This window comes from Serinus canaria, chromosome 3 (genome assembly GCF_022539315.1).
Source record: "Serinus canaria isolate serCan28SL12 chromosome 3, serCan2020, whole genome shotgun sequence".
Taxonomy (NCBI): Eukaryota; Metazoa; Chordata; class Aves; order Passeriformes; family Fringillidae; genus Serinus; species Serinus canaria.
Window position 1 is genome coordinate 34212469 of NC_066316.1, and position 15473 is coordinate 34227941.

Genomic DNA, 15473 nt, shown 5'->3' on the forward strand with positions numbered 1-15473 from the left:
TAAGTACAAACTGATGAGACAATAATGTTTTTGCAGGTGTGCATCTGGCTTTTATAGTTGGAATTATTTTTTTTTGCATAATTGATCTGATCATTTCCTAGCATCAGATTTTTCAGTTCTTTTCATATCTGTCAAACCTGTAATTTAGTTTAAGTGTAATGAAAATGTGTTTCTTAAATAGCCTAAATCCTTTAGGAAAATGGTGCTGTAAATATTGATGTAGTATGAACTGAGAGAGTTTTATAATATTACATTGTTTCCAAGTGGTCTTTAAACCTTTCAGACCCCTCTCATGGAAAGTTATACTTGCAAAGAGAAAAAGGCATTTTTCTTGGTTGAGCAAAAATGGAATAGATTACTGTGTTCTAGGTGGAAAACTTAGGTTTTCAGGGTCAGGTTAGCATATGGTGAAACATCCTAAGTGTCTTTTTTGGTGCGCATTTTAAATTAAAATTGTATCTCTGTCCTACTCAAAATGTAGCTCTTCTTTTTCCTTTGAGGGTCTTGGCTTATGGCAGTTTTATTGCATCAGAGATAAGTAACTTGGCGCTGTTTGAACAACAAGTTGCAAATATAACTTAGCCTTTATTGATGTTTCAGTAGACACGGAAACTTTATTTGCTAATTTTAGAATGGTCTGTGTAAAATTCCCCAAGGAAGATCCCGTGAATTGCCTGAGACTTTTGGTTCATCTTAATTTAATGCTAAAAGAAGTAAGACTGTACAAATACCAAGCCCTAACTAAAACAGTTATCAGTAAACAGTTTTCTGAGAAAGTAAGTATTGGTCAGTAACCTACTCATGTATTTGGCTTAACAAGGCTGGTGAGCCTTGTCAGGTCCTCATTTCTACGTTTCTTAGTTAAAAAGTGGCAAAAGCTGAAATACATGAGGGATCCCTGTGTTTTAGCTTTAAATGCTGAGAAATGCTTGGATACCTCAAAGAGTTCTTTGGAATAGTTTTGGAGTGCTCAGAATCCAAGCTTTGCAGACAATAAACTAGAAATAAAAATACTCTGAAATGTGAAAAAAAAAGTTCATTTTATCTGAGTGACCTGTTCTGTGTGGGCCTGTAGATGAACTCATCCAGATGTTCTTTTCCTATTTGAAAAAAGTTCGCTATATACTCACTACTTTTGAGTGTTTTTGAAAATAACCCAGCGATAAAGAAGTTAAATTAAGGATTGCAGTGAGAAAAGACTGCATTTTTTTCTGGTCTTAGCGGGGAATATGTTTCCCTTTAGTGCAGTCACATAGGGCAGGATTGCAAAAGCATCGAAGCAAAAATGGCATGCATGATATTCGTATCCTAGCTTGTAAACAGGAGGTAAGAACTAAATCACTTATCTTTTATTTGTTTCACTTGATGCCCAAGTCAGTTCAGAGTGGTCATGCATGCCTGAATACAAGGAGTAGCTGAGCTGGATGTAGGAGTGAGGAACTGATGTGTGCCAATTGCCTCTGCAGATGCTTGTGTGGTCAAGTCTGGTTCACTCCTCTTTCTGTTACTGAAGCCAAATCTAAAAATCTCCTCCAGATTTTTTCTCCCTTGTCTTGCCATACCCCAAGTGATTCATTCAGCCTGTGAACTCCCATTGTCTGTTTAAATGTGGGCCATGAGTCTGTTTATCAGTCCTGCTGCTGACTGCTGTCTCTGCATTTCTGCTGTTCTTGTACAGCAAGTGGAAAGGAATTTGAGCATTTGCAATTTAGACTCCAGCTCATAATATGTGATTATTTTGTGACATGCCATTGCAGTGTTGCTTATAGAATTACATAATAGAATTAAAAGCTGCACTCTCTTTGTGTTATATTGGTGTATGTGGCACGTGCTGTTGGGTCAAAAAAAAGTTAATGTTCACCCCTTAAATACGTATACTGCCGAAATGACTGGTGAGAAAATTTTTGCTTATGAAGAATGATTAAATAAGCTGACTATACATTGCTTGGCAACTGTTTTGATGCTTAAAATTACTAGAACACTGAAAGGCAGCACTCAAGAGAGGACAAAAGAAAGACTGGCTATCTGAACAGAGATCTGTGTAGTAAAACACTTCAAACTGCAGAAAAACAAGTCTTCCTGTTTTTGAGATGCCTATGTTAGAGTAATTAAGGTATTGCCAGGCATAAATTGTGAATAAGTTCTGGATCATTTATTAGGAGTTTTTCAATCTTACTGAATTTGTTCTTCAGTGTTTTCTCTTTGAAAACATTGTTTGAAAAAGACAAAGAATGTAAGAAAATGGCATTTTCATCCATAGATTTTTACTGTAAATTAAATCTTTTATTTGTTTTGGATGGTTTTTCTGGGTTTATATCTGATGCTAATTTTAGGACATCTCTGAGAAGTCCAACAAAAATAAGGTGCCAGTAGCAGATTGTACTCTGCATTGGTCTCATGAGGTGCTGTCATCCAGTGAGAGCATGTGAGGGATAAATGGGATGAAGTACCTTCTGTGTGGGGTGAAGTTAAATATGCCTTGGTGCCTGCCAGTCATTTCAGCCTGTGGCCCCACTTCAGTTTTGTTATCTTAAGTGGCTGCAGGAATTATAAAAGCTTCCTAGCCTCTCTTGGCACAGAGTGCGAGTAGGTGTGCATAGTGATGTGAACTATGGTGCCTCTTAAAATTGTTCCCTAGTTGTACTAGACCATTGATATTTCCCTTCCCTCTTCCTTCTCTTTTCTTCTCACCCCATGGGCATGCCTACACTTATTTACAAATATACTTAAATATGTAGTGCTTCAGTGAGCCAGCTATAATCTAAAATACTGAGTACCCTGGCAGCCTGCAGAATCCTTCTGGCAGATCTTGGTAGACTGGTTAGCACAACTGTTCCAGATTGATTCATCTCGATTATGTATTTAGTTATTTTAGCTATCTGCATATTTTTTGCAATACTTTCCCTGCAGTTTTCCCCCTCTTTCTCTCAACCTCTGAAGACCTGGTTGTTGAATTATGGAAGCATTATGTAGAGAATTGTGTGTCTTAGTAGCTCTTTGTCAAATGATGTCTGTTGACCTTTAAATGTCCATAAATTTGAAGTGATTTTTACTTTAAAATATTATGGTAGATATTTTAGAGAAAAATATAAAGGCTTTTTATAATTTCTGAGTCGTATGAATTAAAAAAAATAAAATTTTTAACTTAAAATAGCTATAAAATCAGAAATTGATGGAAGTTGATACTAAATGTGCATCAGTTGTTTAGCAGTTATAGTATGTTTATTTTTTAAAATTTCCTGTTAAAGAAGAGAATTTTTTTATCTCCTGCTCTTAGGTAGTGTCAAGGTATAAGCCTAAAAAGATGTCTAAATATAATATATTTTAAATATAATATATTTTACACATGTTTGTTGCTGATTCAAGGAATTATAAAGTTCAGTGTAAATTTTTAAACATTGGTAAAATCTGGACTTACTAAGATGTGGTTTCATGATTTAATTATGTTGTTATGACTGCTAAGCCAGTATTAGGAAGTCAACAACATTTATAGAAAGAGTTGTTTCTAGCCCAGTGCTACCTGAAACATTGTATCACCTTTTTGTCTGCTTCAAAGTAATGTGACATTAGAGTCCTTTGGGGAATATCGTAGAACAGTAGTGTTGTTGTCTTTGAAAATTTTTTTACTATAAGAATGAATGTTATTTTTAAAACCTCTTAGTAAAGAAGTGGACTAGTTAAGGTAGCTACAGTGTTGTAACATGGACTGGCTGTGTATGACACTTCTAGGTTATGTTGCAGTTGGTCATACAAAAAAATTCTGTGAGATGAAGTGGAAAAAAAAAACCGAACTCAACAATTGCAGCTGAAATAGACTGTTCCAGGCATGTCTTTTTCCAGTGTTCTCTGGTTTTGTGGCAGCTATTTTTGTTTGGTTTGATTTGGGCTTTTTTGTTGGTTTTGTTTTGTTTTCTTCTTCTCTCTTGATCTTAATTTCATAGTTGAGTTGGAATACAGTAACTTAACTTGTAGCACTTAGCCTGGAATAAACTCAAGGCGGATCCTGCCTTGATTCTTGCCGTGGAGCCAGCGGGGCCGGGTGCTTTATGGAGACAATGCGCCCCACCCATAAGGCAAGGAACAATATGAGGTTTTGCAGGATCCCCATAGGCAATTTTGGGGTTTGCAAAGACTGGCTTACAACTTGATGCATTTTAACCTTGTTACCTAGAAGGTCAGTCATCACAGAACCTGTTTGTTGGGAATATTTGCGAATTCTTGAAATTTTTGACAAACTTTCCCAGGAGTGGCCAAAATACAAGTGTAGAACAGTGTTGCAGATTACTCAAAGCGGAAGGGAATCTCCTTTGCTCCTCTTCGCCCTCAGGTGTAGCTCAGGCTCCAGATTTGACTTGGGTTAAAGCTGCAGCCGTGGGAAGTCACCTCTGGAGTCTCAGTCTATTAGTAAAATTCTGTCATTTATTCCTGAAACATAAGAAAACTGCAGTTGTGCAGTTCAGTTATAATTTTCATCGTGTTTCAACCCAGACCTCCTGCACATTAAATGTTTGCACAGACATTTAGACAGGCATTGTCTATGTATTTTAATTGGAAGTAATGATCCTACTGTTGCCACTGTATTGTTCTAGAGACTGTGAAAATGCTGCTACATGTCATAATTTGTCATTTTAGATATTACAACTCATTGTACTTATTTATTCAGTTTGCATTTATCTGCAAAGTGTTTATTTTATGGTATGTACATTTAGGTTCATTTGCATATTTTTAGTAAATTTCCCAAAAAATTAAAATTTAAAGAATGAAATCTGTTTAAGACATATGAACTGTTAGTACATCATTGTTAATGTAAAATTTCAGTTATTATTTTAATACTGTCCTTACGTGCAATATGAGCAAACCTGAATATCATCATTAAGAATTTCTCAAATAACATTTAAGCTTACATGTATAACTGATTTTTATTGTCCACTGAGGCTGACGTAATTGTAATTACTCAGTACATGTACAAATGAGGGATAAGGGTTGCTAACATCTTGTGGAAAAGAAAGGGAATATTTCTCTATGTTATAAAAATGACCAAATGTAAGTATTCTCATTTCCATAGCCAGAATTCTTAAAAAATAGTGAGTATTAGGCATAAAGATGCTACTCTGAAGAAAAGTATGAACAAACTATGCTAGAAACCATGCAGCCTCCAAGGAGAAAGCAAAATTATTCTCAGTTTCTGGAAGTACCAGTAAAACTTCCTATCTTTAAATTATATATTTATTAACCTTGAAGGATCCTAACAATAAGCTGGTGTAGGGCTGGAGATCTGTCTGTTGTTGCTGAGTGCATTTTAAGTTAGAAACACAAGTATTTCTTGAAAATCCAGGAAAAAGAAAATCATTAAGAGTATGGAGGTATTACTGAAAACAAAATATGCCCACATGAAGGAATGTTGTATGATAATTTTCAATCCTATCTATTTATGTCTCTCTGTCTTACAAAAGGAAGCTGTTAAAGCTACCAAGAAGTTGCATTTTTAAATTTTGTTTAGGCTGCTACCAGTGGAAGACGACTTTAGCCTCAACTGTTAGAACAGTAATGCTGCTTTGACCTTTGTAGTGTAGCAGTGTGTGAGCTGCGTTGTTTGCCAGCCTTCTGGGTAAAAATGTTTCATTCCAGCATGTTCAGTCACTTCATTCTTGGCTAGAAATTGCTTGCAGACAGCAGGTCACATAATAGATCACTTCAGCTTGTGTCCTAATGGCATTGGATGATCTTCTTCATTCCAGCCAAATACATATTTACATATGATTTCTTTTTTTAAAAGTACGTTTTGATGTTCTCTCCCTTCTGATGAGAAAAGTGTGTGTCAGTTCTGCTGGGCCTGTGTGGAGATCGGGAGTGAGAGTCTGTGTGTCTGTACAGTTACTGCAAACAAAGTTATATGTGCCTGAGATGCTCCTCTTGGGGCAGATGCTGACCTTGTGGAGTTGAGATGCTTCTCACTCAGTTACATTCCTCAGGGTAGGAAATGCTGACTCTAGCATCAGCATTCCTTTCTCCTGTGCCTTTCTTTAAACCTGAGCATAAAATTGACATTAGAATTCAATTGTAGTTGATGCCAGAGTGAGAGAGCTTTCTTTTGATTCAGCTGACTTTTTTTTTTTGGAATTCAAATGTATTTCCCCTGTTGAAGGAGAAGAGTGACTTAGTTGGAGAGCAGCCAGTGTTTTTCTCTTGTCATAAACTGGCTGGTCTAGTTGGTGACTGGCAGTTAAGGATTCTTCAGGTGTCTGTCAAACTATTTACTGGCTGTACTTGAGCAATAAAATTATGTCAGCTGGTGTGATATTTTAGAGCAGCTGCTATTGCTGGCCACCAACAAATGGGCTTTTGGTGTAAGATTCGTCTTTCCTGGTCACCAAAATTCAACCGAGTTAGTTGTGTGCCTTCCCTTTATAATTGCTGGAGAGAAAATGACATTTAGAGACTGTTTTTTCTCACCTTGGGGTAAAAATCTGCAGTCAGATTCTTTGGAAGCAACTATCTCCATTAACTAAAATATCTGAGGGCTGCTTGCAAGGTTGTAACAGGTGAGGATAGGATATTCGAGCTTATTTTTAATCCCTGACTTTCCTGGGAATTTATTTAAATGAAAGGGTTATAGGTCGTCATGCTCAACAGCTGATGGTGTAGACCAATTGCCATTTATCCTGTCTGTGCTTCTCAAGAGACAGATGAGATGCTTGGTGACTTGGCTGTAGAGGTACAGAAAGCTTCTGATCCTGGAAATGGCAGGTGAGGCTGAGGCATGAAGTGGTGACTGCCTGTAGGTATTTTTGCCTAAAAGTGTATTTGTGAGTTGAGCAAGCATAAGTACTTGCCTCTTGATTTGAACATTAGGTAGAAAAACAGGTAGTTCTTCCTTTATGATTAGGAATTATTATGTTGTGTTTGTCATAAATTTCTATTTAAAGGAGATTTTTCACAGGCAACAAAATACTTTTGCTGGAAGTTGATGGAGGTTAGCTGTCTGTTTTCTACTTTATTTACTTATGTACCATTTCTCTCCTTGTCTCCCTCACCAAAATACCTTTCCCTGTTTTCCTTTTTCTTCCTCTCTTAATTACAGTATTTCTGGAGAACTTTCCTTAACCTATTTTAGTAAGTATCATAGTTAACACTTTTAACCCTGTATTACAAACAGGGTTTTATTTTTCTTTTGTTCTTATTTTAGCTGAACAACCATGGTTTACATCTGTTTTTTTTACTAGTGTCATGTATCTGACATGTATCTATAGAATTATACCCTAATTATACACCGCTTCAGTTAGTGAGCAGAAATACTTTATCATCTTCTCTTGCTTATTGTTGGTAAATACTTTTATCTTCTGAAGGCTTTTTGTATGCTTGTTTTATCTGTTCCTTATCCTTTATTGAATGTTTATCCAAGAGAGAAAACGAACAAACAAACCAAAATTGCTTTATTTCTTATCTTTTGCTTTCCTTTTTGTTTTGATCTGTAGTGAGCTTGCTGTTTAGAAGGCTTATCTATGCAGTGGTTTTTGTTAGTGTTTCATGTTTATGAAGCACAGTAAACCAACTCCTTTTGAACTCTTCAAATTAATATTAAGTTAACTTTGGAAGACACACACACTTAAGAGCTAAGCTGAATAATTTTGAGCAAGCAGATTCTAAATTGAATGTTACTTTTGCAGGCCCAGATTGCCTTTCTTCAAGGTGAAAGGAAAGGACAGGAAAATCTGAAGAAGGATCTAGTGCGAAGAATCAAAATGCTGGAATATGCGCTCAAACAGGAAAGGTATGCTGCTTTTGTGACGAGTGTGTGATGAAGAAATGCTGAAGACAGAAACTTTATTTTTGCCTTTGTATTTGACAAAACCAAGAAATATTTTTTCTGTCTCTGCTCAGTTCTCAGATTGACAAATTTTACTTTACTAAATGAAACCACTAGTCTAAATGTCTGCATTGTGATAAGAACAACAGCTAAAATAGTATGGCTTAAAAAACATGCTAACAAAACCCATAGCTGATCAATAATGAATACTTTCCCTTGGTAAAGTTTCTCTGAACTGTACAGATTATACTCCAGAATTACAGTGTATTTTCATTTTGTTCAATATAATAACTTTGTTTATTAATACGTGTCAACTGAAATCTTGAATAACTGTCTTCAGTCTAATAATTACTAGTTTTTAATCTTGCTAAGTTTTTAGTCTTTTCAGTGTGAGAGATGCTTCAAGAATATCTTCTGGAGGTTAATTGTGTGATTGAAAAAATGTTTATGTTTACCAGTTAATCAATGTCTATTTCTTTGTTCCTGGACATTTTAGTAGAAGTCCCCAGTTTACCTGTTTATTCTTATACATACTTTCCTGTTATTCTAACCTTTGAGGCATGCGGAAATTCAGAAATCTCTCTGTTCAACTGGTTTATTTTAGGCCAAGTTTAGTTTAAATTCTTTTAATTAGTGAAATGTCTTTTAAAATTCTTGAATAAAGAGTATAGTTATGGTACTGTTGCAAAGCAGTCATTGCTTACATTATCATTTCCTATCAGATAATTCCTGCTTCTCTTTAATAAAATAAGTCTCTGAAATAGTTTGTTTAGTATAAATAAGATTTAAAATTTACATATATGCAAATGAGGAATAGAATATCATCGGTAGATAATCTTAAAAGGACACCAATAGTTACATTATGATATTGCATCCAGATTTGCTCATCTTATATGGGCTACTATAGCACAAGACCTGTCTTCTACCATCCAGTTTGTCTCTTTTTGGTAGCAACCAGTTAATCCACTAGCATGGGGATGTAGCCAGGGTTCTGGCCAGCAGTAGCCCCAGGACTCCAGTGTATTTTCTCCTGCTTTGGGGAGTTCTTGGAGGAATCCTTAAGGTAGATACTCATTTTGCCCAAGCCTCGTTATGGTACTGGGATTACAACAAAGAGCCCAGAAAAATACAAAATGTATGCATAATGGTGTTTGCAGTTTATGGCTGTGGAAAGGCTTACATTTGAAGCATAATTACAGAGCTTAGTGTCATTGGTTCAGCTAAAAATATACTCTAAGTTGTATATATATTCTGTAAAGATTTCTTCTATTTCAAAACTGGCAGAGCTATTCCTGATTATGTAAAAGTATCTAACACTTCATGTTCATAACCCACAGAAGTTAGCTGTTTAAAATCATCAAACAATGTAAATGCACTTTTGTGTACTGTCAGAGAAACTTCTTAAAATTAAAAAAAAGAAAAATCAAACTTCCATATGGATGGTGAAAATGTCCCTTACTTTTATTGTGTAAAATCCTCCTAAATTATGACATTTAAAACTTTATGCAGCAGTCCCTGTCAGTATTAGGAAAAAACACTTGGTGGCTTCTTATTACAGTTTTTACATCTGTATCTTTTATGTTGTATGTGTTTCTGCAGTGTGGCATTAGCCTTGGTTACTCAGGTCAGTAGGCTACATTCAGCTGATCTGATCCAGTGTGACAGTTCCAGTATGGGTATGCAGTGGTTCTGTAAGCAGATGTGATGCTTGGGACTGGTGTGTGTGCTGGAGACAGCTATTTATGACTTTGTAGTTTTAAACAGCAGTTTTATTTGCCAGTTTCTGAAGAAATAGTCTTGTACTTCTGCTGGAATTATCTCCCAGCAAGTGTTCTTGCTTGATACTTCAAAGAATAGCACCATACTGAGCTTGGAAGCACTGCTCCCTTTCCCAGCATTTTCCTAAATCAGCTGTCAGCCCAATCAGGCAGTAGTCAGGATGCTGGCATTTTCCATTGGGTTCTTAGAGCTGGAAAATGAGATCCTCCAAGGTAGGAGGAAGACATTCCTATCAAGTTTAGCGAAGGTTGGTGCGCTGTGAGGAGGCAGGGAATAATTCCTGTATTCCTTCATTTCTGCTTTGGCTGTGTAGTATTTCAGATCTTTCTCAGCCGGATGAAATAAATTATGAGTAACAGAACAGAATATGAAATTGTGGACCAGTGTACTCCATGTTCATAATGCCCTCAGGAAACCATGAAAAAGAAATGAGAAACATTTGTTTTCTCAGGTACATGAGCTTCTGTTATTTATAGTGGCTGTTCTGCATTTCTTTTATCAACCAATTAGTTTCAAATTTTACTGTAAATTAACAAATTTTGGACCACTGTTGTTGTTCTCTAGTTCATGTCGTGTCATTTTAGCGTGGGTAAGGTAGAAAATAAGTTTTACTATTGATGGTCATGCTTTTCTGGCAAATTTAGTTTAATGTTTAGTCTTTATGTCAGTAATTGTGAGGTTACCTTCTTATTGTGTGTATAGCAAGCCAGGTTATTTTTGCTGAAGAGTCTTAGTAGGTGAAACAGCAAGGAGCTTAGAAGGAGCCAGTACATGATTAAGTGCTAGTATTTCTCAATAGCAGTTTTGATGTAGTTTTGCCAGCATCCAGTAGATTGCAGTGTGAGGCTGTTCAGAGTTGAGGATTACTTTTTATGACTTTATCAATACTTGCTCCACCACCAGCAAATTGCCCTGGTGCCTCTGGATTTTCAGGAGCTAGCTGAAACCTAGTACTGTTTCTCTCAAGTACACGTCCTGTTTCAGCTAGTCTAGCTCACTTCCTGTCTTAACATATTTCAACCAAAGAACTGGACTCCTGAGCCATGTCTCTAGAAACAGTTGATTTAATTTTGTGTTGTTTTCTGCACTGATGTGTCTGATCAGTGTAAGGCTGGCGCCTTCTCCCCTGGGTAGAATATCTCGCCGTGCTGTTCCTGGCAGTCGTTCTTGTTTATGTCTCTTGATTTGGCGGCAGCTCCCAGATCTTCTACGGATGTTTTGGCAGGCTCCCTTAGCACAGCTGGATCAGATGCTTCAGGTCTGGCGACAGATATTTCCAAGAAATAGTGGCTTTTTTTGACTGGAATCAAATTTGTTTCTGTGTAAAGTATTCAGAAAAGTTTCACTGCACTCAGTCTTAGGAAATGTGGATGAAGGCTTTTAGCATTTTCCTAAGCAATTCTTGAGTGGCAGCCATGTTGAACGTTTCCAAGCACTGAATAGAAGACACATAGTTTAATGAAAATACTGCTAATCAAAGGAGGAGAATTTTGTAATGAAGGGCAGAAGCCAGAGCTCTGGTAATATTCATACTTATCTGAGTAAGGCCATCTACCCAGGAACATAGTTTCACAGTGCTAAAATAGCTTTCTCTCAAATAACTGGAAGGCTAGTCTTCAGATAGAAAATACCTTCTATTAAGTTGTATTCTTCAGGTAGTCATTTTCTAGTAATTTTTCTGTCTCTGCATACTGTTAATACTTCATATGTAATTTTCAGAAATGGAAGGTAAATCATTGAGGTTGAACAAGTTTTAGATAATAAATCTTTGTTTCTTTTTCTCCCCTGCCACCAAACCACTGTCCGTTTTTTTGATCAGATGATAGAAAGGTTGAAGAAACTTTAATTTTCTTTATGCTTTTTTTATGCAAAATATACTTTATCTCTTTTTTGGTCGTATGACACTACTGACGTGTGAGCTAGAGTTCAAGATGAGCTGCAGAAGGCCATTTTAAAGCTGTTAATAAGTGGACCCTGTGATTTCTGCAAAAGTGAAAAAATTAAGCATTACAGGTGGACAGCTGATATTCTGTCATTGTAACAACAGATGAAATTAAAATGTGCTAATGGAATAAGTGATATTTTGAATTTGATATTTTTGAATTTGAATTAAAGGTTATTTTGTGGAGTTTCATACCCTTTGGTTGCAATATGTGTAACTGAAGGGTCAAGACTCCCTTCTAGTCCTGGAGTCTGAGTCATGGTGTTCAGCTCTTTTGTTAGTGCACTTTTGAAAGAAGATTGTTTATCTTTCATACCTGTGACATTTTCAGCTGTATCATAACGTATCATAATAATAAATCTCATACTGCCTAAAGAAATGTGAAAGATATTTCCTAGATAACCTATTAGCGATCTATATTGATTTTATGGGAGTTTTTTTGTAATATTTTTTGAACTTTAGAAGCTGACCTCAACTGAAGATTAGTTCAGTGTGTCACATACTCTGGCATGATACTGATGTTTCTGTTTCAAGTCTGTGTCCTGCTCAGAGACCAGAATTTATACCAATTGAATTTAATTCAGGTTTGATTATAGAAGTGGGGTTTTTTTTATCATTTTGTGCCGTTAGAGCTCTAAAACTTTGTTTTTAACTTTCCCAGCAATATTGGAAATAAGGATTACATTTTGGGGTTTATCATCTCTTCAGTTACCTCTTTGTTAGAACATGGTTCTTCTGCCTTTTCTCTAGTGCTACTGGTCTCTGCCTGTAATATACAAAGTTAGGTCCTCTAAAAGATGAAATCTTAATCCAGCTTGGCCCTAAAATAAATTCAAAGGGCCAGTGGTGTACAAGACCATGTCATCTATGTTATCCTCTTAAGTAAAGACTAACAACAAAAGCTTTGAAAGCTGTTGTGTTATGAGGTGGAACCAGTTCGAAAATCCTGCTTACTAAAGTTTAAAATGGATTTAAAATGAATAATCTAATTTTGGTGAAATTATTTTATAATACGTTTGATGAGTGGGGAAAACTTCAGTAAGAAAAAATACTATTACTGTTGATTTAAGAGGGAAGTGAATTAAAAAATGAGCAAACATGGATTTAGGAGATTGAAATAAATATACTGAGAAATTTAAAAAATTGCAGTCTGAATCTTTGAAAGATGGGTTTTGGAGAACTTGAGATATGAGGAACAGGAAAGGTCCAAAGAATGATTCTTTCATTGAACCTAGCAAACATTTTACTTAGGCTGGAAATGATTAACAAAACTTGATAAGAAAATTAGTGAACACATAGAGCATAGTGGAACTTTGTATAAAACCCACAAATTAAAAGCAAATGTCGACTGCTGCAAAACTAACTTCTCCCCGAATTCTTTGAAGGAATGAAGTAGAATACAACATATGTCAGTTGATCCAGATTAGAGCAGAGTATTAATATTTGTTCACTTCTGTTAAGTCAGATCAAAATAGATTACATATTAAGGTCTCTTGATTTCATGACTGCATAAAAAATTGTACTGTTTAAAGTTGGTGACAAAGTGGAGGATTTCTTAATTCTTGATTAATCATTGCTTTTCATTAGTGCTGGTGGGAGAAAAGTGTACATAGCATCAATATTTAACAATAATGAAATGCAGTTGTTTTACTAGGGTAACATGTAAGAAATGGACAGTTGGAAAAGGAAAGATAAATATTTTGATTGAGCATTCAGCTTTGATTTTGTTCTACTCTTGGTTATTCTTTTCTGTAGTGACCAAAATGTTTAACTTCCATCTATTGCTTTTAATACATTTCAAGCAGATCCTTTCTCTTTCCCTTGTTGATTGCTGCTCAGCTGAGTTAGAGCTTAGTGCTCTGGCTCTTGAGAGTTAGTTCCTTCATCTGTTGATGTTGCTATGCCTAAGAGGCACTTCTTCACTCTTCACTTACCCTTCTCAGTAAGAATTGAATGTTTATTATAACTAAAATGCAGCTGGATTAGTAGGAAGCTGTTACTGTCGAAATTGAAACGTAAGAACTACGAAGCGTTCTTCAGCACTATTTTGTTAGAAGTAATGGTTTTCTTGATGAAATAGGAAAAGGCAAAAGAAAGCAGTAATATAATGAAGATGTTTGAGAAGCAATCTAGAGGTGTAGGTAACTTGAAAACATTTTCTGCAGCTGTTCTTGATATAGTCGTGCGATTTTAGTGAAAACTTGCCTCATGCAATTACAAAGTGTCAAACCCATGAATTTTTTTTTTAAATAAATTTTAAGTGTAAGAGCTCCCTTGTGCCTAGTGGAGCTAATGAAACTCCTCTTTGTGTTGGTGCATATGAGAGGTTTATTTTTTTTGGTCTTTTTCAGCCTTTTTCTTGCTACCCTACATTTCACTTTGTACATTTGCGTTTGAACTGCCTGTACATGCGAGCCGTTCAATTGTCCCCCTACTCCCAGGCTGCACACGCAGCATTTCCTGAGTTCTCAGCCTTTTGTTTGGGGTAGGAACTTGTGTGAAGTGCCACTTTCCTACCCAGCTGTGAATGTATAAAACTTGCAGTTTTGTACTTTTAAAGTTATGGTGAGTGTTAGAGAAAGAGGGAACAGATTGCAAAAGTAGAAAATTATTTTTTGCCTCACTTTCTCTACTGCAGTGTTGTAAGACTACTGTAATGAATCTTGAATGACTTATATGTGCATGTGTAATACTGTTCTACTGTGGTGTTATTATGTGTATTTCAAAGTCTGTGCATACTGAGTCTTTAGGATGAAGCTTCTCAAATTAAAAAGCATTTCCATTTTTTTTGTAGCTACTCTTGTTAATTGTATGGCATGCTTTGTGGGGCTTATCATATTAGACCTTTTGAAGGCTAAATATTTTTGGAAGAAAGTCTCCATTTTTGCACTTAGTCAAGTGGCAGACCTAGCAGCTTTGAGAGAAAGTGGTGTGGGTAAGCTGTCATTGCTAAGCCTTGTTTAGAACAGTTTTAGCTGAGGACCTGCTGCTGTTGGAGAGCACAGCATTTAGAAGAATAAAACTAAAGTTTGCTTAATGGAGTGACAATATGAGATATGAAGTAGATGGCACTGAACTGACATGGGTAGTAAAAAAAATGTTTCATAAACGTTGGCTGAAAAAGAAACGCTAGGGGGTTGGGAAGGGATGCAGAAGAGTTGCTTGTATCCACACGGAAGGAACCTTTTCTGTAGCAAGAACATTTTGTAAAATCTGCAATCAACTGCTCTGTGTTTCCTCAGTATTCACTATGCAATTGCATGTAACCCTTGGAAAAAAGTATTTCAATAAAATTACCTATCTGAAGTCAGCTAAAATGACTTGGTTTGCTTTGTTCCCAGCCTAGAAGAAAGGAGTGGCTTTTCAATTGAAAACAGGTGACATTTGTATGTTTAGAGATATCCTTTAAATGTACTAATAGATTTTTAAAATTTTTTTGTTTGATTTCCTTGCAGGGCTAAATACCACAAATTAAAATATGGCACAGAATTGAATCAGGGAGATATGAAGCCACCTAACTATGATTCTGGTAAGAATTTAATGAGAATGGGTTTATTACTGGCATAAAAGCTTAAGTGTGTTATGTGCAAATGCTGAATCGATAGTATTGATAGAATAAGTCTCTTAATGGAGCAGTAAGAATAGAGCCTATATTTTAATATATATATTAAAGCCTATCTTTTACTCTTGTACAACTAAAAATATATCCTAGTGCTCTAAGAGTCTATTAATAAATCAAGTTAGTTTAGATTAAAAAAAAAATCCAAACCTGAATGAGCAGACTGCTTTTGGAAAGAGTAGTTTTTCTGTCCCTTAGTGATGTGCATGAATATTTTAGAACAGGATGATACTAGATTCACAGCAATAAAATCCTTTTATCTCTAGATAATTCTTCTGAATGAAATACATAGTTCGTAATTTTTTTGTTCAATGACCTCAGTGGTA

The 15473-nt window shown here is 35.8% G+C and overlaps 1 protein-coding gene across 3 annotated transcripts in view; it reads left to right on the forward strand.

The window, feature by feature from the left end:
- Nucleotides 1-15473, forward strand: part of STRN (striatin) — a 69057-nt gene that overhangs the window by 5311 nt on the left and 48273 nt on the right. For all 3 annotated transcript variants that reach the window (XM_018915994.3, XM_030236585.2, XM_030236586.2), the window contains exons 2-3: nucleotides 7668-7771; nucleotides 14984-15057. In XM_018915994.3, the coding sequence (XP_018771539.2) occupies nucleotides 7668-7771; nucleotides 14984-15057 (178 nt within the window). The remainder of the gene's footprint in view (nucleotides 1-7667; nucleotides 7772-14983; nucleotides 15058-15473) is intronic.